The 23500-nt window shown below is 41.9% G+C and overlaps 1 protein-coding gene across 2 annotated transcripts; it reads left to right on the plus strand.

Annotated features, from left to right (window-relative positions):
* Positions 1–9147: 9147 nt before the first annotated feature.
* Positions 9148–23446, plus strand: LOC309648658 (cytochrome P450 2G1). Of its 2 annotated transcripts, none has more exons than XM_082437550.1 (9): positions 9148–9377; positions 10433–10595; positions 11967–12110; positions 13802–13962; positions 14217–14393; positions 15203–15344; positions 17328–17515; positions 17642–17783; positions 19192–23446. In XM_082437550.1, exons 1-9 carry the CDS (start codon positions 9198–9200, stop codon positions 19371–19373), a joined length of 1479 nt encoding a protein of 492 aa, XP_082293676.1. In that variant the 5' UTR covers positions 9148–9197; the 3' UTR covers positions 19374–23446. The 2 variants fall into 2 exon arrangements, with proteins under 2 accessions (XP_082293676.1, XP_082293675.1); XM_082437549.1 differs by having other exon boundaries at positions 9150–9377; positions 11961–12110.
* Positions 23447–23500: the final 54 nt, after the last annotated feature.

Below are 23500 nucleotides of genomic sequence, written 5' to 3' on the forward strand. Positions count from 1 at the left end.
GCAATTATGTCAAATTCTAGTTATGTACCCTTCCGATAGCATCCATTCTTTTATCTTTTGTCCTCTGATACATTCATCCATCCCTCCTTCCTACCACGCATTCATTCACTCTTTCTTCCATCATTATGTCCTCTCATCCACTTATCAATACATTTATTTATTCATCCTTCCATTCACTAACACATTCAACCTTTCATCCATTTACCATCTTCCCATTCATTTATCCATTGATCCATTCACATCCAATGATTCTTCTCTCCATTTTTCCACCCACACAGCTATTCATCTATCCACCCTCCCATCCTTTCATTCTTCTTTCCATCACTCAATCATATATCCTTCCATTCAATCCTTACTTTCTTCCATCTTTACCAGCTTTGATCCTTCTAAACATCCACTTCCCCTCTACCCATGTTGTCCTCATCAGGAAATTCCACACTGAAAGATGCGTTTTCACTTCCTCCTAATCTAACCTTCTCAATGAGTCCTGACCTGTCTTTTACTTTTTTTTGGAGGGGAGAGGTTGGGATCTCGTATCCTTGTCCAACTTTAGAAGAAAAGGGGAAGGGAGGAGAGGAACAATGAACTGGGCCCTTATGGGGAGAGAAAATAGGAAGACTCAGAAATGGGCTTCCATGCAGTTCCAGATTTTGTTATATTTAGAATTGAGTACTTCATTTTCTGGGTGCTAACTTAAATAGTATTTTAAAAATTTTGAGATTCCGATTTTTCTTTACTGTTATACAAGAATACATTTGACTTTTGTTTGTTGACATTATATTCTGTGACCTTGCAAAACTCACTTATTAGCTCCAGTTTTTTGTGTATTCTTCAGGATTTTCTACAGAGACATTCATATCATCTGTAAATAAGGACAGTTGCATTTCTTCCTTTTCTATGTATATGATTTTTTTTCTTGCCTTACTGCACAAGCTAGGACTTCCAGTGGATATTACGGACTAATGAGAGAGAACATTCTTGCCTTGTTCCAGATCTTAGGGGGAAAGCATTCAGTCTTTCCCCTTTAAGTATGATGTTAGTTGTAGGTTTTTCACAGATACCCTTTTTAGATTAGGGAAGTTCCATTCTATTCTTAATTTGCTGAGCTTATTTATCATAAATCAGTGTTGAATTTTGTTAAAAGCATTTTTTGGTATCTATTGATATCACATTTTTTCTTATTAACTTGGTTAAATATCGATACATGGATTTTTTGTGATGTACTATTCTTTTTATATATTGCTAGGTTTGATTTGTTAATGTTTTCCTAAGGATTTTGTACCTACTTTTATGAGAGATACTGGTCTATAGTTTTCTTATAGTGTCTTGCCTGTTTTTAGTATTAGGATAATGCTGACCTCAGGAAGTGAGTTTGGAAGTGGTCCATCCTCTTCTGGAAGAAGCTGTTTAGAGTTGGTGTTATTTCTTCTTTAAGTTTTTTTTTGTTTGTTTTTGTTTTTAAGTATTTAGTAGAATTCATCAGTGAAACATCTGGGCCCCTAGTTTTCTTTTCTTTCTTTGTGAAGGTTTTCAACTACAACTTCAAGTTCTTTAATAGGCATAGGGTGTTCAGGTTACCTATTTCTTCTTTTGTGAGTTTTGGTAATTTGTGTCTGTAAAGAATTGGTACATTTCATTCACGTTTTCAAATTTATGGGCATAGAGTTGTTAGCACTATAGTTTTGTATTATCTTTTTTTAAAATTAATTAATTAATTAATTATTTATTTTTGGTTGCATTGGGTCTTAGTTGCTGTGCGCGGGCTTTCTCTAGTTGCAGCGAGCGGGAGCTACTCTTCATTGCAGTGCGCGGGCTTCTCATTGTGGTGGCCTCTCTTGTTGTGGAGCACGGGCTCTAGGTGTGCAGGCTTCAGTAGTTGTGGCACGTGGGCTCAGTAGGTGTGGCTCGCGGGCTCTACAGTGCAGGCTCAGTAATTGTGGTCCACGGGCTTAGCTGCTCCACAGCATGTGGGATCTTCCCAGACCAGGACTCGAACCCATGTCCCCTGCACTGGCAGGCGGGTTCTTAACCACTGCACCAAGGAAGCCCCTGTATTATCTTTTTAATGTCTGTGGATCAGTAATGATGTTCTCTCTTTCATTCTTGATATTGGTAATTTGTACTTCTTCCCTTTCTTCCCATTAACTTGACTAGATCAATTTTATTGGTCTTTTCAAAAGAATCAGCTTTTGGTTTTATTGATTCTATCTTCCCACTATTATCGATTTCATCAATTTCTGCTCTAATTTTTATTATTTTCCTCCTGCTTGCTTTAGATTTAATTTCCTCCTCTTTCTGTAGTCTCCTAAGATGGAAACTTAGGTTACTGATATTAGATGTTTCTCTTTTTTTTTTTTTTTTGGCTGCACAGCACGTGGGATCTTAGTTTCCTGACCAGGGATCGAACCTGTGCCCCCTGCGGTGGAAGCACAAAGTCTTAACCACTGGCCCACCAGGGAAGACCCAGATCTTTCCCCTTTTCTAATAAAGCCTTCAATGCTATAAATTCCCTCTAAGCATTACTGCAAATTTTGACTTTCATTTATTTCAAATATTTTTAGTTACATTTGAGAATTTGACTCATGGGTTATTTAGAATTATGCTGTTTAATTTCCCTAGCATTTATTTATGTTATAACTGGAAGTCTGTACCTTTTGACTACCTTCATCCAATTCCCCTTCCCCCTGTTCCCTTTCTCTGGTAACCACAAATCTGATCTCTTTTTCTGTGAGTCTGTTTGTTTGTTTGTTTTTGAAATATAATTGACCTACAACACCGTGTCAGTTCCTGTTACACAACATAGTGATTCAATATTTTTATACATTTCAAAATGATCACCAAAACAAGTCTAGTTACAATATATCACCATAAAATATATGACATAGTTATAACTATATTCCCCACACTGTACATTTCATACACATGACTCATTTATTTTGCAACTGTATGCCGCTGTCCAGTTTTCCCAACACTATTTATTGAAGAGCCTGTCTTTTCCCCATTGTATATTCTTGCCTCTTTTGTCACAGATTAATTGCCCATATAAGTGTGAGTTCATATCTGTGCTCTCTATTCTGTTCCATTGATCTATGTGTCTATTTTTGCACAGGAAACCATCAACAAAATGAAAAGACAACCTACTGAATGAGAGAAAATATCTGCAAATTATATGACTAATAACAGGTTAATATCCAAATATATATAAACAGTTCATACAACTCAATATCAAAAAAGAAAACAACCCAACTACAGAATGAACAGAAGACCAGAATACACATTTTTCCAAACAAGACATATGGATGGACAACAGGCACATGAAAAGATGCTCAACATCGCTAATCATCAGAGAAATGCAAATCAAAATCACAATGAGATATCACATTACACCTGTCAGAATGGCTATCATCAGAAAGTCTACAAATAACAAATGCTAGAGAGGGTATGAAGAAAAGGGAACCCCTGTACACTGTTAGTTGGAAAACTGTGTGGAGGTTCCTAGAAAAACTAAAAATAGAACTACCATATGATCCAGCAATTCCACTCCCGGGCATGTATCCAAAGAAAATGAAAACACTAATTCGAAAAGATACATGCACCCCAATGTTCATAGCAGCATTATTTATGATAGCCAAGATACAGAAGCAATCTAAGTGGCCATAAAGGGATGAATGTATAAAGAAAATGGGGCATATATACACAATGAAATATTACTCAGCCATAAAAAGAATGAAATTCTGCCATTTCAAAAACCTGAATGGACCTTGAGGGTACTATGCTTAGTGAAATAAGTCAGACAGAGAAAGACAAATACTGTTTGTTATCACTTATATGTGGAATCTAAAAATAAAACAAATGAGGGCTTCCCTGGTGGCGCAGTGGTTAAGAATCCACCTGCCAATGCAGGGGACACGGGTTCAAGCCCTGGTCCGGGAAGATCCCACATGCCGCAGAGCAACTAAGCCAGTGTGCCACAACTACTGAGCCTGCGCTCTAGAGCCCGCGAGCCACAACTACTGAGCCCTTGCGCCACAACTATTGAAGCCTGTGTGCCTAGAGCCCGTGCTCTGCAACAAGAGAAGCCACTGCAATGAGAAGCCCGCACACGGCAGCAAAGAGTAGCCCCCACTCTCAGCAACCAGAGAAAACCTGCGTGCAGCAGCGAAGACCCAATGCAGCCAAAAACTAAATAAATGAATAAATAAATAAATAAAATTTTAAAATAAATAAATAAATAAAACAAATGAATAAATATAACAAAACAGAAACAGACTCACAGATACAGAGAACAGATTAGTGGTTACCAGAGATGGAAGAAGCCCCTCAGAATGGCTGCCCCAGTGTCTATGTCTCCAAGGTGAGCTCCAGTTGCCTCCTGCCTCTCCAGGAGACTCTCCAAGATCAGCAGGTGGGTCTGACCTAGACTCCTTTCATAGTACTGCTTCTGCCCCGGGCCTCAGAGCATGAGGTTTTGTGTGCCCTTTAAGAGTGGAGTCTCTGGGGACTTCCCTGGTGGCGCAGTGGTTAAGAATCCACCTGCCAATGCAGGGGACATGGGTTCGAGCCCTGGTCCGGGAAGATCCCACATGCCACAGAGCAACTAAGCCCGCGAGCCACAACTACTGAGCCTGTGTGCCACAAATACTGAAGCCCACATGCCTAGAGCCCGTGCTCCACAACAAGAGAAGCCACCACAATGAGAAGCCCGTGCACCGCAATGAAGAGTAGCCCCTGTTCGCCGCAACTAGAGAAAGCCCGCGCGCAGCAACGAAGACCCAATGCAGCCAAAAATTAATTAATTAATTGATTGATTAATTTAAAAAAGAAGAGCGGAGTCTCTGTTCCTATAGCCCTCTGGCTCTCCAGAAAGTAAGCCTCACTGGCCTTCAAAGCCAAAAGTTCTGGGAGCTCATCTTCCTAGTGCAAGACCCCCAGGCTGGGAAGCCCAATGTGGGCCTTGGACCCCTCACTCCTTGAGGAGAACCTCTGCAACTGTAATTATCCTCTTATTTGTGTGTCACCCATCCAGGGGTGTGGGTCCTGACTATACCAAGTCTCTGCCCTTCCTGTCTATCTCATTGTGGTTCCTTTTTTATACCTTTAGTTGTAGGAGATCTTTTCTACTAGTCTTCAGGTCTTTCTCATCAATAGTTGCTTTGTAAATAGTTGTAAGTGTGGTGTGTCCATGGGAGGAGGTGAGCTAAGGGTCTTCCTACTCTACAATCTTGGCCACTCCCTCTCTTCATTTCTTTATGTAGATCCAAGTTTTGACCTTAAACATATTATTTCTGCCTAAAGAACTTCCTTTGATATATATATTTTTAATCTTTATTGGAGCATAGTTGATTTACAATGTTGTGTTAGTTTCAGGCGTACAGCAAAGTGAATCAGTTATACATATACATATATCCACTCTTTCTTAGATTCTTTTCCCATATAGCCCATTACAGAGTATTGAGTAGAGTTCCCTGTGCTATACAGTAGGTCCTTATTAGTTTTCTATTTTATACATAGTAGTGTGTATGTGTCAATCCCACTTTTAATATTTCTTATAGGTCAAGTACACTGGCAAAGAATCACCTCCCCTTTTCTTTTGTCTGAGAGTCTTTATTTGTCCATCACTTAAATTTTTAGTACAATACACACAACATAAAATTTGCCATTTTAACCATTTTAAATTGTAAAGTTTAGTGGCATTAAGTACATTCACTTTGCTGTGCAACCATCACCACTCTCCATCTCCAGAACTTTTTCATCATTCCAAACTAAAACTCTGTACCCATTAAACAACAACTCTTCATTTCGCATTCATTTTTAATAACTTTTTTGCTTTATATAAAATTCTTGGTTGACAGCTTTTTTCTTTTAACACTTTAAAGATGTCACTCCATTGTTTTCTTGCTAGCATGGTTTCTGATGAGAAGTATACTACGATACTTATTTTTGTTTTTCATGGGTAAATGTGTATTTTCCTTTGGCTGCCTTCAAATTTTTCTCTTTGCCTTTGGTTTCCTGATGTTTGAATATAATAAGCTGACATGTGGGTGTTTTGGTATTTATCCTGTTGGTGTCCTTTGAGCTTCTTGGATCTGTGGTATGGTTTCCATCACTACTTATGGAAAAAAATTACAGCCATTATTTCTTCTAATATTTCCAATGTCCCATTATCTCTTTCTTCTTCTTCTGGTATTCCAGTTGTGCACATGTTACACCATTTGATAGAGGTATAACTCTATCTTACTGTAACCACTAAGTTCTTCCATCCCTAATGAAGAAGGGAGAGGATAAAGAAAGAGGGAGAAGAGAGAGGAAAAAGAAAAGTGGTGGTGGGGGGAGATGAGAGAGAGAATGAGGGAAGAAAGAAGGGCAATATGAAAGGGAGAGTCTTTGAAAGAGAGAAGTGACGGAGAGAGAGAGAGGGAATATAGAGAGAAGGAGATGAGGAGAAAAGAGAGGGAGGATGGAGGGAAGAGGAGAAGTTGAGGGGAGAGAGTTAGGAAAGAAGAAAGAAAGAAGAGGAGGAAAATAAAAAAGGATAATTCTCAAAAAAGATGCTATACATATGTCAAGATTAATTCATTAATGAGGGAACTAGGTGTAAAGACAACTAGTCCAAAAGACTAATGAAACACTAGGATTTTTATAGCCAAAAAAGGGAAAAGAAATGCTGACTTAACTACAAAACTGGCTAATGTCTAATTTTATTGCATTTTTTTTTTTAATTTGGGGGAAGGTCACCTTCTCTAACAAATAGAAAAATATAGTCATCATGAGTTAACTGTTTTACAGAATTGTAAAATGCTTAGACGTTGATCAATTGTGCAAAAGAAGTGATATCCTCTTTTGAAATGAGATTATCTTTAAATGGACCTGTTAGAAAATATGCTTAGCTTGACATGAAAAAGTCCCATAATTACTTTTTAAAAATTTCTATGTTTTGGATAATTTTTCATAGCAGAAAGGAAGAAATTCAGAAGCCCCATTCATTATCCTTTTCACTTTCCAACAGAAGAATGACGCCTATGCCAAACTCAGCCTCTAAAATTTGGTTCCTAAGATTCTGCAAGTTTTGGGGGGTTTTTGTTTTGTTTTTTGGAACTGAGAACAACAGTTATGCACTGGCTGTACCTTCCTGCTCCTACTGAAAACATCTAGGTGGAGGTGAAAGGTCATCCTGCCCCTCTCCCCACAGCTCCTCACTTTCCTAAAGCTGATCCCCCACTGCCAACTGGAGGAATCCATAGAGCACTGAAAACTTAACATTATAGATTTCTGGAATCCTCAAACATTAGAACAACAGATTTGGAGAACCACAGAATCTTAGAAAAATGCCAGCTTGGGGAGGCTGTTTAGTTCGGTCTTGGAACCATCCCACAAAACACCTCTTCTTAGACTTTGCACAAAGTCTAAATGAGTCTTCTTAGACTATGCACAAAGATCTCCCAGACCCACTTATCTTACCTCCCTGGAAAAAATTTCAATTCTAGCTCTCCTCCCTTCTACTGAAGCCAGAAAAGAAGACAACAGAGTGGGATGGTGAGAGGGGCTGTTCTGAGAATACTTTCTTTCTCCAGCCTGTCTGAATTGGAGGACAAGACTCACAACCACCACCATCACAAATAATTAAGAGTCTAATCCTGAAGGAGTGTAAGTGTGTGTGTTGGGAGGGGGTCAGAATGGAAGGGAGAGCAGAAAATGGGAGAGTCTAAGGAGGCAGGTTAGAGCTGACTCTTACCCCACGAAAGATGTTCTAGCAGCATATCCAAGATAGAGAAGGTGGTGCTTTGTGAATTGCTCAGTTTTCCCAGAATTCCTACCACTTCTGGACACAGGACACCTCAGCATAAACAGCCAAGCCTTATTCCAAACCTGCAGGCTTCGTAACAGATTCAATTTCCATGCCAGAGAATCAAGACACATGAGAAGGGCTTTTGGATTGTGTTTAATAATATGTATAGGTAGAATATAATACCCAGGAATTTTGTTTCAGGTCAGTAAAGAAGATTTACAAATATTTGGTACAAAAAGAATTGAAAACCATTATTTAGATTATTACAGAGAGCAATCACTAGGTCATGTCTCTAGAGGTGATCTTCCCCTCTAGAGATTGGGACTCAGAAGTGGTCCCTACATCTTAGACTTTGAAAATGAATATGCGCACACACACACCAGCAAAGTTCTGATAAACCAACACAGGTAACCTTTGATTGTTACTATTTAATATATCTTTAGTAAAAACAGTAGAACTTGTTGAATTAAACCCTTTCAGTAAAGTTATTTCTTTTGCTATTCTAAATCTTCATCTTACTCTCTCTCTCTTTTTTTTTTTAAACTGGTTAACTAGGGTCTAGCAAGGAGAGAGGAGCCATCTCTGTTCTCTATCAAGACTTTCTAGGGCTTCCCTGGTGGCACAGTGGTTGAGAATCCGCCTGCCTATGCAGGGGACACGGGCTCGAGCCCTGGTCTGGGAAGATCCCACATGCCGCAGAGCAATTAGGCCCATGAGCCACAACTACTGAACCTGCGCATCTGGAGCTTGTGCTCCGCAACAAGAGAGGCCGCGACAATGAGAGGCCCGTGCACCACGATGAAGAGTGGCCCTCGCTCGCCGCAACTAGAGAAAGCCCTCGCACAGAAACGAAGACCCAACACAGCCATAAATAAATAAATAAATAAATAAATAAATAAGAAACATCCCTCCTTGTGTTTAAAAAAAAAAAAAAAAGACTTTCTAAAACAGTATGGTTACCCTATTTGACAGACAGGGAAACTGAGTCCAAGAAGGTTAGGTGACTCACCCAATGAAGAAAAGATGGAACTTAAGTTTGAACTCAGATTGTACAACCCTTAATGAAATAGCCTAAAAATGATGTTCAACTGTTTCCCACGTCCTACCAAGACAAGTTGAACTGGAAACTGAGCTGAGGGAGAACTGAGGAACTGGAAATATGAAGAAAGCGGAATGGCCCCAGTGGATTTCCCCAGATGAATTCAATCTATCTTTATTCAGTCGGGAGATTATAGGTTATATAATCACCGCCGCCCCACCCCCACCCCCCAGATAAAGCAATCTCTTCCTTGATGGCATCCATACCCGGAAAACTTGAATCCCAGGGTGTTCAGATTTCTGCACAGCTGATTTCCCAGAATGTATTTAGGCAGGATCTGGTACCCTGGACACAACCGCTCGACCTGGCACCATGGAGCTGAGAGGGGCCTTCACCATCTTTCTGGCACTCTGCTTGTCTTGTCTGCTCATCCTCATCGCCTGGAAACGGACCAGCAAAGGGGGGAAGCTGCCGCCTGGTCCCACACCGATACCTTTCCTGGGGAACCTGTTGCAAGTTCGTACTGATGCCACTTTTCAGTCTTTCATGAAGGTGAGTCTGTCTACTCCTCTCATAGAGCTGGAAGCAATTAATTCTATAGACAGATAATGTAGAAATTTCTGACTTCGAAAGAGAAAAACAAATATCGTATATTAATGCCTGTATGTGGAACCTAGAAAAAGGGTACAGATGAGCCGGTTTGCAGGGCAGAAGTTGAGACACAGATGTAGAGAACAGACATATGGACACCAAGGGGGGAAAACTGCGGTGGGGTGGAGATGGTGGTGTGCTGAATTGGGAGACTGGGATTGACATGTATACACTGATGTGTATAAAATTGATGACTAATAAGAACCTGCAGTATAAAAAAACAAACAACCAGAACAACTAATACTAAAAAAAAAAAAAAAGAAAGAAAGAGAAAAACAAATACCATGTGCTAACACATATATATGGAATCCATAAAAAAAAAAAAAAAAAGGTTCTGATGAACCTAGGGGCAGGACAGGAATAAAGACGCAGACGTAGAGAATGGACTTGAGGACACAGGGAGGGGGAAGGGTAAAAAAAAAAAAAAAAAAGAAATTTCTGACTTCTAAAACACAGGCTCTTGGAAACACAACCTTAAATGTCTGGAATTTCAGAATCTGAAACTCTTGGAAATACAGACTCCTAGCATGTTAAACCTTAAGCCTCTCACAACCTCAGGACTTTGGAATAACCTTACCTTCCATCCTTAAACACAAGAACTCTTGCACTCTGTTGGTCTTTGAACTTTGAGACTCAGTGTCACGAAATCTTAGGATTCTAGAAATTTAGCACTTCAGAGGCAGAAGCATGGATCTTGGAGTTCCATCTCATCCAGGTCCATCATTTTATAGATGTAGAAACCAAGCCTTGTGGCAGTGTTGGAGGATCTTTCCCAGGATGATAGAAGCCAAGGCTTCTGAGCCTTTTCCTCAGTAGTCTTTCCAAGCCCAGAGCTCACCTTTATCTGTTAGTCCCACATTTCTATCTCCTTGAAATCTCCATCTCCTAAAATTCTTGTTGGTTGTTACTTGGTTCTCCAATCAGCCCCCTCCTCTTATGTCTTCCTTCACTCTCAGCTCAGGGAGAAATATGGCCCAGTCTTCACTGTGTACATGGGTCCCCGGCCGGTAGTTGTTTTATGTGGACATGAAGCAGTGAAGGAAGCCCTGGTAGACCGAGCAGATGAGTTCAGCGGCCGTGGAGAATTGGCTTCAATAGAGCGAAACTTCCAAGGTCATGGTAGGTAACAACAACAACAACAAAAATAAAAACAAAATGTAATCACAAAGTGTAATGTACTTCTATGTCCTAGGTTCTTTGATAAGTACTCTAAATGAATTATTGCAGTGACTCCTCTGAGGGAGCTATTAATGTCTTACTAATTTTGCAAATGAGGAAGTCGAGGGTGAGAGAGGTTAGATAATAACAGTCAGTGGTAGAACCATTTTATTTTGAACCCAAACCATCTGACTCTAGGATATCTTCTGTGTTACTTGTGTTCTTATTTTTAATGGATTAGTGACACTCTTTGTGTACTCACTCAAGCCCTCATAGCCAATCTTACTTCTTATTTTCCTATACGTACATACACACCCAACCCATAAGTCTCTGCATCCTCCCTTTAGATAGATACCTTTCTAATGTTACCTATATATCCATCTCTAATTGCCCACATCCTTCAATTCCAAGCAGCCTCACAACATCCTTTTGATACTTCCATCTATCCTTATACTTTTCCTTCCACCCTTCCATTTTTCCATTGATCCATACATCCACCAAAACAATCCATCCATCCATTAGACTTTCTATACAAATATCTTTCCATCCAATTGATCTATACATTTATCAATCAACTTTCCATTTACCTATCTATCCATCATTCCATCCATCCGTTCATTTATCCTTCCATCATTCATCCACCTATTAATCTTTCAATCATCCTTCCAGCCATTTATCCATACATTTGAAACCACCCATCCATTAACCCTTCACCCATCCACTAAGTCTTTCATCCATCCATTCATCAGTCACTGCAGTCATAAACTCTTCCTCCCATTCATTAATCTATCAAAATCATTTCATTAAATTTCCAAATACTAATTCACCAATCCATGCACGTCTGGAAACTTCTAAATACTGCTTACTGCGTGGTAACTCCTTTTGTGTAGGTATATTGATGTACAGGTGTGATCTTCTGTGTACACTTATGTGTTTATGTCTAGAGAATCCAAGTAGAACATAGAAAATAGAAGTGGTCTCCCCATTCTGGTGTACTCTATATGGCATTCTATCTATATCTCCCTCCATATTCCTATGCATCCATCCATCCTATGCATCTATCCAGTTCCAGGTCTCTATCTTGTAAGAAACTCTCCTTGATCTCCCCCAATCACTACTAGCCTGATTTCCTTCACCTCAGTCCTGGACTGTTTTTGAGGTCCAGTAGGGAGGGAACTTTAGTCTCCCCATTAAGCCTGGGAGGTTGGAAGAGGCATCCCCGAGAGCAGAGTTTACAGCTGTCATATTCTGGCACCCTCCCAGTCCAGCACAGAGTTGGGCACAAAAAAGAGTGGAAGCAGGAGCCTGACACTTAGATTCTGGCAGGTGTAGCTCTAGCCAATGGAGAACGATGGAGGATTCTCCGACGCTTCTCCCTGACCATTCTTCGGGACTTCGGGATGGGGAAGAGGAGCATTGAGGAGCGGATCCAGGAGGAGGCTGGCTTCCTACTAGAGGAATTACGCAAGACCAAGGGTATGGGGGCCACAAGGGGGAGGGCTACAAGGGGGCTGGGTGGTTGTAGAGAGCTCATTCATGACAAGATGGGCCTTGGTGGGAGAAGGCTTTGGAATGAGAGAGGATGAAAAAGATGGAGGATTTACTGAGATTTCCAGCCAGAGTCCATGTTAAAAGTTCACATGGGGCTTCCCTGGTGGCGCAGTGGTTGAGAATCCGCCTGCCAATGCAGGGGACACGGGTTCGAGCCCTGGTCTGGGAAGATCCCACATGCCGCGGAGCAACTAGGCCCGTGAGCCACAACTACTGAGCATGCGCGTCTGGAGCCTGTGCTCCGCAACAAGAGAGACCACGACAGTGAGAGGCCCGCGCACCGCGATGAAGAGTGGCCCCCGCTTGCCGCAACTAGAGAAAGCCCTCGCACAGAAACGAAGACCCAACACAGCCAAAAATAAATAAATAAATAAACAAAAATAAAGGAATTCCTTAAAAAAAAAAAAAAGTTCACATGAAAGACCCTTAGGGATCACTTGTCCAGAGACTTGAATCAGTGGATCTCCAGGAGTTTTTGAGCTCCTGGTATCAAATGCAGACTTTGGCGATATGTGAGTTTGTGCCTTTTCCTAGTGACAGGATTAAATTTTATTACATCTATCTGTCTATCTATCTATCTAGGTATATATTCACACATATACATACAAAAATACATAATTTTGGTAAAAACCATGTAATGTAAAATTTTGCCAGCCTAACTATTTCTAAGTGTACAGTTCAGTAGTGTTACATATATTCACATTGTCGTGAGACAAATTTTTAGAACTCCATGGATGCTAAATGGTCTGCATAAAGACTTTGAAAGTTCACCTACCCCTAGAAATTATTTGCAAAACTGCATTTTTGTGAATATATGCATTGTTTTAGAGAAATTGTCCCCAAATCCACTGACCTGACCGGCATCCTATTTTATAGATGGTGCAGCTGAGACCAAGGGAAGGATTTTCCTAATAGCTCAGATGGAATCATTGGTAGAGATAGAGAGATCAAGCCGTTCTTTTTTTTTTTTTTAATGTGTCCTGTACCACCACTTCTTTCCCAAATGTGTGACTCTCCACCACAAACAATTAAATACTAATAACAAAAAATAATGATTAAGCTCCACCAGCATTTTTTTTCAAGTTTTTTAAAATAAATTTATTTATTTATTTTATTTATTTTTGGCTGCATTGGGTCTTCGTTGCTGCGCGTGGGCTTTCTCTAAGTTGCGGCGAGCTGAGGCTTCTCACTTCAGTGGCTTCTCTTGTTGCGGAGCACGGGCTCTTAGGCGCGCGGGCTTCAGTAGTTGTGGCTCACGGCTTAGTTGCTCCACGGCATGTGGGATCTTCCTAGACCAGGGCTCGAACCCGTGCCCCTGCATTGGCAGATGGATTCTTAACCACTGTGCCACCAGGGAAGTCCCTCCACCAGCATTTCTTGTGTTTACTACATGTCAGGCACTGTGCTAAGTATTTCACATGAATAATTATATTGAATTCTCATGAACCAATGAAGTGGCTACTAAACAAACTTGCAGATTGGGAAATCTAGACTCAAAACACAAAAATGAAGTAACTAACAAATGCTGTTAAGCAGTTGAGTCAGGACTCATATCTGCAACTGAATGATTTCACATCCCATGTTCCTACTCATGGCCTCCAACTTCCATCACCCAGGGGCCCCCATCGAACCTACTTTCTTCCTGAGCCGCACTGTCTCCAATGTCATCAGTTCCGTCGTCTTTGGAAGCCGCTTTGACTATGAGGACAAGCAGTTCCTGAAGCTGCTGCAGATGATCAACGAGAGTTTCATCGAGATGAGCACACCCTGGGCCCAGGTGCCCACCAGCCACCTCTCTGTCCACCCCCCAACCTGAGTTACCTAAGCCGCTGCCTCTACCTCACTTATCGTCCCCACAATCCTGGGAGGCAAATATCAAAATGTCCTGGGTCTCCAAGAAGCAAAGAGCCTCATGCAAGCAATTCTCAGACCCAATGCTGGATGTTGAGCCCAACTATTTGACTCCAGACTCAGCCCATGCTGGCCTCTGGTGCCCATTGTTGACAAATCCCCTTTGCTTATTCCCCACAGTTATATGACATGTATTCTGGAATCATGCAATATTTGCCAGGAAGACACAATCGCATCTACTACTTGATAGAGGAGCTCAAGGACTTCATTGCCTCCAGGGTCAAGATCAATGAAGCATCCCTTGACCCCCAAAACCCTCGAGACTTCATTGACTGCTTCCTCATCAAGATGCACCAGGTACCTCTTCCTCTTCCCCCAATCCTTTCCTCTCATCTTCCCAATCCCTACCGCCTACAACTTTAAACTCATCTGTAAACATATTGACGACAAAAGAGCAAGTATTGTTTCACATGGTTTACTTTTATTTATAGATGAGATATAGAAACTGTAAAGGCATAAACTCTTACACTCTTAAACTTTGAATCTAAAAATTCTAAGAACATGGAAACTTAAAATCTTACGCCTTTCTAATCCTATATGCCAGAGACTTACAAATATAGAAAAGTAGAATGAGTCTTTAGAGTCTTAGAATTGGTGGAGCTTAAACATTTAAAGTCTAAACTTTTGAGTTTAAAGTTAAAAGTTTAAAGTCTTGGATATGTAGCAATTTAGAAGCTTAATACCTCTACATCATGGATACTTAGAATTTTAGAAATTTATATTTTTTTATTGTAGAACCTCTGTACTAGGCAGTTGTAAATTATGCTACCCTAATGTCCTAGAACTTTCAAAGGCAATATCCTGTCAACTTTCTGACAAAGCAATCTCTACTTTTTTCTCCTTCATTCTCCCCACTGTTCACTACACTTCAACTATACCGGCAACTATGCTGGCCTTCTCTTTGTTTTTTCTCACCCGACACACTTTGTGGTTCCACGCCAGGCACACTTCTGCCTCAGGACCTTTGCTCTGGCTGTTTCCCCTCCCAGATACTCACCTGGTTCACCCATCTTTTGTGTTTTCACAAAGCCCTACCTTATACACAGGGAGAAAATAAGATAGAGGCAGAGAAGGGTGATTCTATTTATTATCCCTGTCATTTTCAGGATGAAAACAATCCCCACACGGAATTCAACCTAAAGAATTTGGTCCTCACCACTCTCAACCTCTTTTTTGTTGGCACTGAGACTGTGAGCTCTACCCTACGCTATGGGTTGCTGCTAATGATGAAGCATCCTGAAGTAGAAGGTGAGCGTCCACCTGGGCTGCTTACCTGGTAACTCTCATTTCCAACAGGAAAGAAGACATCATCTTGAAACCTTAGAACCCTACAGCTTTAGACTCTTCACACTTTAGAAACTTAGGATGTGTAATCTCAGAATCTCTGGCTTGGAAGGCCGTTTAATTTAATCTTCTGCTTGGTGCTTGTAATAGTTTATGCAGTAAATTATGAGAAACTTAGTAGCTTAAAACAACAAAAATCTATTATCTTACAGTTCTGGAGTTCAGAAGTTCAAATAGGCTTTCACTGGATCGAACCAAGGTAGATCTGATTCCTTGCTTTTTCCAATTTCTAAAGCTGTATTCCTTTCATTCCTGAGCTCACAATTTTTCCCTCGACTCCAAAGCCAGCAGCATAGTGCCTTCAAATCTCTCTTTGCTTCCAATGTCACATCTTCTCTGACTCTGACCCTTCTGCCTCCTTCTTATATAGACATTTGTGATTACATGTAGGGCCAACCTGGATTACTCAGGATAATCTCCCCATCTCAAAATCCTTAATTATATCTGCAAAGTGCCCTTGGTCATGTAAGGTAACATTCACAGGTTCCAGGGGTTAAGAGGTAATACCTTTTTTTTTTTTTTTTGGCCACACCACGTGGTATGCGGGATCTACCCCAACCAGGAATCGAACCCGTGCCCCCTGCATTGGGAGTGCGGAGTCTTACCCACTGGACCACCAGGGAAGTCCTGGAGGTAATACTTTGATGGCCATTATTTAGCCAACTATAGAGCCAGAATCAAATAGAATCCATCACCAGTAAATTGCAATCTGGTCTGGTTGGGTAACTCCAGTAATGAGAAATTCATTACTCACCAAGGAAAATCCCCAGTTTTGGTCCCTTTCCCTTCTTTTTTTTGTTTTTTTAATTTATTTATTTATTTATTTTTGGTCGTATTGGATCTTCCGTGCTGCACATGGGCTTTCTCTAGCTGCGGCAAGCGGGGGTTTCCCTTCGTTGTGGTGCGCGGGCTTCTCACTGTGGTGGCTTCTCTTGTTGCAGAGCACAGGCTCTAGGCGCGTGAGCTTCAGTAGTTGTGGCACGTGGGCTCAGTAGTTGTGGCTTTCAGACTCTAGAGTGCAGGCTCAGTAGTCGTGGCGCACGGGCTTAGTTGCTACACGGCATGTGGGATCTTCCCAGACCAGGGCTCGAACCCATGTCCCCTGCACTGGCAGATGGATTCTTAACCACTGTGCCACCAAGGAAGTCCCCCCTCTCCCTTCTAATGCAGTTCAAAACAAACAAATTTCTCTTGTTACAGATAATGGGAGAGACTAACTTGTTTCCACTCAAACTCATCTAGTCCCTCCTTCATTGTCCAAGTTGTCTTTTACAATCTAAATCATCAAATATTTAATGGACATCGTCTATGTGCTAGGCACTACCCTAATTACTTGCATACTGGATTTTATGTAAAATTTACAACTCTATGAGCCTGTTAGACCGTCACGTCCATTTTGAAGATGAAGAAACAGAGGCTCAGAAGGTAAAGTCATTCGCCCCAAGGTCACTTATCCAGGAAGTGCAGAGAGGAGTAACTGCACCAATAGTGTTCTTAATCACTGTCACATCATTGTTGTCATTTGCTTCAATCCTGTCCTCGTTACCTATTTCCCAGCCTGTCAAAAATCTGTGCATGGCAGCTCAGCTGGGAGCAGGACACTGCCCTGAGCATGAGCCTTCCACGGTTCCTCAGTGTTTTCAAGATAACGATCAAATGTCCCAGCTGACATGCAAGGCTCCACTCTTGCCTCCTGGTCTGATGAGTGTTTATCAGCCCCACCAATTCTTATTCTTGTCAGGTGTTAAGAATAAAGAGACAGTCCAAATACACATGGCCTGCTCCCTCAGGGTCCACAGGTGCTGAAGATACAAACCCACAACCCAACCCTGGTCTCTAGAAACACCTCCTGCATCATTGTCTGTTATGTTTTCTGGTCTCTTCCAGCCAAGATCCACGAAGAGATTGACCAGGTGATTGGACCACACCGGATCCCAAGTGTCGATGACCGGGCCAAGATGCCCTACACAGATGCCGTGATCCATGAGATACAGAGACTGACAGATATCGTGCCCATGGGTGTCCCCCATAATGTCATCCGGGACACTCATTTCCGAGGCTACCTTCTGCCCAAGGTGGAGTTGTACCTTCATTGTCACTCCTCCCTCCACTGTGCCCTTCTCTCCTCTGCATTCCCTACCATACTCCATACTTCATACTCCAACACTGATTTCTCCTAACTGCCCCCATATTCATCCCAGGGCACCAACGTGTTTCCTCTGCTTGGCTCAGTCCTCAAAGACCCCAGTTACTTCCGCTACCCAGATGCCTTCTATCCCCAACACTTCCTGGATGAGCAGGGCCGCTTCAAGAAGAATGAAGCCTTTGTGCCTTTTTCTTCTGGTAGGTGTCTATGGTCTGAGTCCCTACCACCACCACCCCTGCAGAAACATGCTAGATACATCCCGCAACCATCGGTCTGTATTTGACATTCAGGTTTGAATGGGAAGTTGAATGCTATTTCATAGAATCATACAATCCTAGAATCCTAGAATTCCAGGATGATGGAATATTAGAACCATTGACTCTGATAATTAGAAAAGTAATAGCACTAAACAGGGGTCAGCATATTTTTTCGAAGGACCAAATAGAAAATATTTTAGGTTTTGCTGGCCATATGGTCTCTGTGTGGACTGTGCAATCTGCACTACTCAGCTCCACCATTGTACTACAAAAGCAACCATAGACATTCATAAATAATGAGCATGTCTGGGGAATTCCCTGGTGGTCCAGTGGTTAGGACTCCGAGCTTCCACTGCGTGGGGCCTGGGTTCGATCCCTTCTCGGGGAACTAAGATTCCACAAGCCACACAGCACCGCCAAAAAAAAAAAAAAGAGAGCATGTCTGTGATGGATGCCAAAGAAAAGTACAGACATATAGACAATAAAATTTGAATTTTGTTTAATTTTCACATCACAAAATATTATTTTTCTCTGATTTTTTTAACCACTTAAAAATGTTAAAAGATTCTTAGTTTGCAGACAGTACATAACAGGCAGCAAGGAAGATCTGCCCAATGAACAGTAGCTTGGTAACTCACAATATCTTAGAACAATTGTATTTTAAGTGTAAGCCACACTGAACCTGGTGTCAGTGCAGTGTTAGGAAACAGGACCCCACTTCACCACTTACAAACACCATCAGTGGGGCCATGAATGAGTTACTTCAGCTCCCTGTCTGTAAAATGGAGAGTAATCTCTCCAAACCATTGGAAGGGTAACTGACAAACAGCAAGCACTATTTTTTTTCCCCATTTTTATTGGACTATAGTTGATTTGCAATGTTGTGTTAGTTTCTGCTGTACAGCAAAGTGAATCAGTTACATGTATACATACATCAACCCTTTATTTTAGAGCAGGCACTATTTAAGTGTGACGTTTTATCTTCCCTCACCAGTGTCTGGCACCTAGTAGGCACTTCATAAACCTTTAAGAACTGGAAATGAAAAGAACCTTCAGATTCGTGGATCCTTTAGAACCATTCATTCCGTGCTAGAAGCTGTTGGAATTTGAGCCATCAAAGGAGTAGCTTCCACGTGTTGAGCCCCTATAAGTGGAAGGTCCTAGCAGAGAACTAACTATTGAAACCCACTGCATCTTTATAATAACCCTAAAAAGTGGGTGTTATCATGACCCCAGAGATGCTGAGGAGGCAGCTGAGGCGGAGGGGTGGTGGGACCGGAACACTCTCCCTGCTCCTATTATCCCGTGCAGCTCTGACCCTCCCTCCCGCCCTCCTCTATGCCCACAGGAAAGCGCATCTGCCTGGGCGAGGCCATGGCCCGCATGGAAATCTTTCTCTACTTCACCTCCATCCTTCAGAACTTCTCCCTACGCTCGCTGGTGCCACCCGCTGACATCGATGTCACGCCCAAGGTCTCGGGCTTTGGCAACATCCCTCCGACCTATGAGCTCTGCCTCACGGCCCGCTGAGCGCCCCCTGTTGGATGTGGCAGGAACCGTCGGAGAACAGAGCCCTGCCCACGTGTCCACGCGCACCCAACCTCTTCATCTTCCTGAATTATCACAACGGCCCTAAGAGAAGGCACTATTACACTGTCAAGGGACACAGGTCAGCGAGGTTCACCCAGAAATAGGGAGCTGTGTATCTTCTACATCCAGCAGAAAAGCAATGCCCTGTCCAAGACTTTGGCAAAGGCTTGCAGATTTTAAGTTCATTTGTTCACCTCCAGCTAGGTTTCTGACTGTACCAAATTCTTGTTGTAGACTCCATACCTTTATGTTGTTCCTTTGACTTTTCCCTGATAAAGACCAAAGGCAGCCAATGAAGAATAAACATAATAAATTTTTTAAATGGTATAGTGCATTAGAAAAGCAAAGTAGGGAAATGGGCTAGAGATATCCAGAATTGGAATTTTAAATTGGTGGCATGGGTGGTTTCACAAGGCAGCGAGGAGCAAGCTGTGCAGATACCTGGGAAGGGAGTGTTCCTGGCAGAACAATCAAGAGTCATAAGGCAGAAGACTATGTGTGTGTGCATGAATCCACAAGGAGACACGTGGCTGGAGTAGAGGAGGAAATGAGAGAGTAGGAGTGAATGAGATGAGGCAGAGGGTTAAAGGGCTGGATTTTGTGGGGCCTCGTGGCCTTTGGTGAGGACCTGAGCGAGATGGAGGTCTTTGGGAAGGTTGGTGAACATAGGGTGACATGTATCGACATGTTCTAAATGGCTCGCTCTAGCTGTTATACAATGAATAAACTGAGGGAGGGAGGGGGGACAAAATCAAGGACCAATTAGGAAGCTACTACAGGCAGTGATGTTGGCTCAGACACAGCAGAACCAGTGGAGGTGGGGAGAAGATGATGGATTTGGGATTTATTATGATGCATGAGATTGCAGGGTTTGCTAATGTATTGAACGCAGGGCGTGAGTGAAAGAGGGGGTTCAGGTATCACTCTAGGGATAACAGTTCATCCTTTATAACTTCTTTCTCAACATGACACCTCCCAGAGACTCCCAAGTCCCCTAACAGTCAAGGTTCCTATTTTTAATCAACATAAAATGTCTTTGGCTACTTTAAGTAGAAAAGTCTGCTAGCTACTGGAAGGTGATTGGTTAGCTCACAAAATCAATAGGAGTTCTGGAAAGCTAGGCTAAGAATATGAGTAGGAAAAAAAAAGAGCTGTGCCAGGAGAACATCAGCCAAGGTAATGACCAGAACCATCCAGCTAGGGGTTGCTGCTGCCACCCCAATCCCCAGGCACTGAACACTACTGCTTTGGGACTCTTGACCCATTGAAGCCACCGTGGGCAACTTCCTAACTGTGTCTGTGGTTTTGTGTCACATCCTCCAGCAAGAGTCAAAGTTCCCAGCAGGATGATCCAGTTAGCCAAGCCACAGTCAGAATGTGGTGAGGAAGAATGAATGGTACCCCTTCAGCTGCTGTGGTGGGAGACAAAGACTTTCCCCTGATGAAGAGTCACACAATATGGGATTTTCTAAAATTGGAAGAGTTTTGAGACTGGGTATGTGATAAAGAACAAATGCCATGATGGACAGTATGTAATTTGAGTCCTTCAGGAAACAGAGGTTTAGACAGAGCTGGGAGTGCATCATTTTACTGGGGGGTAATGTGTGGGAAAGACAAAAGAGGAAGAAAGCAGAGTGGACCAGGAAAAGTCTTCAGACCAGGATACAGATCTGACACCCATGAAAGGAAAGAAGGGAGGGAGAAGAGTTGGGCAGTGAGAGACTAGGACCACCATGGAGAGTCACCTAATGGGTACCTCTGTAGTGAAGATTGCTGTTAAGGGTGTCTCACGTTGGACAAGAAATGGTCATGCCTTGTACCCACCTTCACTTTTATTGATGAGGAGAGTCAATTAGATACTTCCTAGAAATTCCAAGAGCTATAAGGCACGGTAGTCATTCAACACACATTCCTATTCTAAATGGGGCCCTGTGGAAGGAACTGATGCCATAATGGTGACCAGGATAGATTCATTCAGTGACCTCATGGGGCTCACAGTGAAGTGAAGACTAACATCTCTGGACAGTGACAGCAAGAGTAGCCAGGGCTCTGATGGAAGGACAGGATAGTGTTGAAGGCTATGATGCAAGAAGAGAAGCCCAAGGGTTTGGGGTGACACCAGATGGTATGAGAAAGTTTTGAGAGTCGATATCCCTTTTATTTCCTTGGAGTAAGTTCTTCTCAGAAATTAGGTGAATCAATTGTCTTTATACTTTCACTGGTAGGAAGAACACATCAGGATATATGAGTCAGAGAGGACATTTTCTTTACTTTTTTTTGGCTTTTAAAAAGGTTTTATTGGGATAAAATTCACATGTCATAAAATTCACCCACTTAAAGTGTATAATTAAATGTTTTTTGATACATTCATAGATAGGTGCAATCATCACTGCAGTCGATTTTGGAAAATTTTCATCACCTCAGAAATGAACCTCATACCTTCTAGGTGTCACTCCCCTACTCTGTCACCCCACACCCCACCCTAAGCAACAACTAATCTACTTTCTATCTCTATAGGTTCTCTGTTCTTGACTTTCATATAAACGGAATCATGCAATATGTGGTCTTTTGTGACTGGCTTCTTTTGCCTAGCATAATGTTTTCAAGGTTCCTGCTAGTAACAGTATGTATCAGTACTTTATTCCTTTTTATGGCTGAATACAATTCAATTGTATGGATATACCATATTTTGCTTATCCATTTTTCTGTTAATGGATGTATTAGCTTGCTAAGACAGGTAGCTTCCTAGGTACCATATCAAAGTATCACAAACTGAGTGGCTTTAAAAAAAAAAAACAACAGAAACTTTGGCCATGGCTCAAGACTTGGCTCCTGAAAATAACCCCCACTGGCCTTCAAAGTCAAATGTTCTGGGGGTTCATCTTCCTGCTGCAGGACCCCCTGGCTGGGGAGCCCAATGTGGGGTTTGGAACCCCTCGGTCCTTGGCAGGAATCTCTACAATTGTAATTGTCCTCCTGTTTGTGGGTTGCCCACCTGGGGGTATAGGTCTTGACTATGCTGCATCTCTGCCCTTCCTACCCACATCATTGTGGTTCCTTCTTTATACCTTTAGCTGTAGAAGATCTTTTCTGCTAGTTTTCAGGTCTTTCTCATCAATAGTTGCTCTGTAAATAGTTGTAATTTTGGTGTGCCTGTGAGATGAGGTGCGCTCCGGGTCTTCCTGCTCTGTCATCTTGGCCACTTTAGCAGGTGTTCTATTAATAGTTGCTAAATAAATGAACCACGTGTCCAAATTTTCTTTCCATTTCCCAGTCCTACTCTGAATAGTCTCTCCTCTTAAGAGCATAGCTTTTCTAACACTCTCTCCAATGAAAGTTACTCATTCAACCACCTCCAATGAGTCTCAGGGTCAGAATTAGGGTCAATACCTCTTATGTCTCAATACCATTTTGACATCCTTGAGCACAGACATAACAGGTGTTTTTAAAATTTTGTCTGCTAAATTCCAACATTAGGGTCATGCTAGTGTTGTTCTCCATCAATTTCCTTTTCTCTTGAGTATGGTTATATTTTCCTGTATCTTCATATGCCTAGTAATTTTGGATTTTATCCTGGATATTGCAAGTGGTACATTGTAGAGACTCTGGATTCTGTTATGTTCTGCTGAAGAATATTGATTTATTTTGTTTTGTTTTCAGGGAGCAGTTAATTTGACTGAGCTCAAAGGCTCAGCTCTGAAATCTTATTTCAGTTCTTTTAGCCTTGGCTGACACCGCTTGGAGTTTTCCAGCACATAAATAGTTCAACAATCAGTCAGAAATTTGGACAGAGTTTATACATAGAATTTGGGGCTCCCCCTCTCTGTCTCTCTCCTTTTTTGAGATTCTACCGCCACTACCACCAGGTGTTATAATCACCCTAAACTCTGTCCTCTGGTTCTTCAAGTCAGAAAAATTCCAATGTTTCTATCTGTGTTTTAGCCACCTCCACGGCACCTTCCAGGGCTTGCCTTCAGGCCAAAATGTATAATAAACAGGAAATTCTCTTCCTCCAGCTCCCTTCAGTATCTGCCTGCTTTATTCACTTTTCGGCAATTTCAGGGAAT

The sequence above is a fragment of the Balaenoptera physalus genome, assembly GCF_965194825.1.
Source record: "Balaenoptera physalus genome assembly, chromosome: 19".
Lineage (NCBI taxonomy): Eukaryota > Metazoa > Chordata > Mammalia > Artiodactyla > Balaenopteridae > Balaenoptera > Balaenoptera physalus.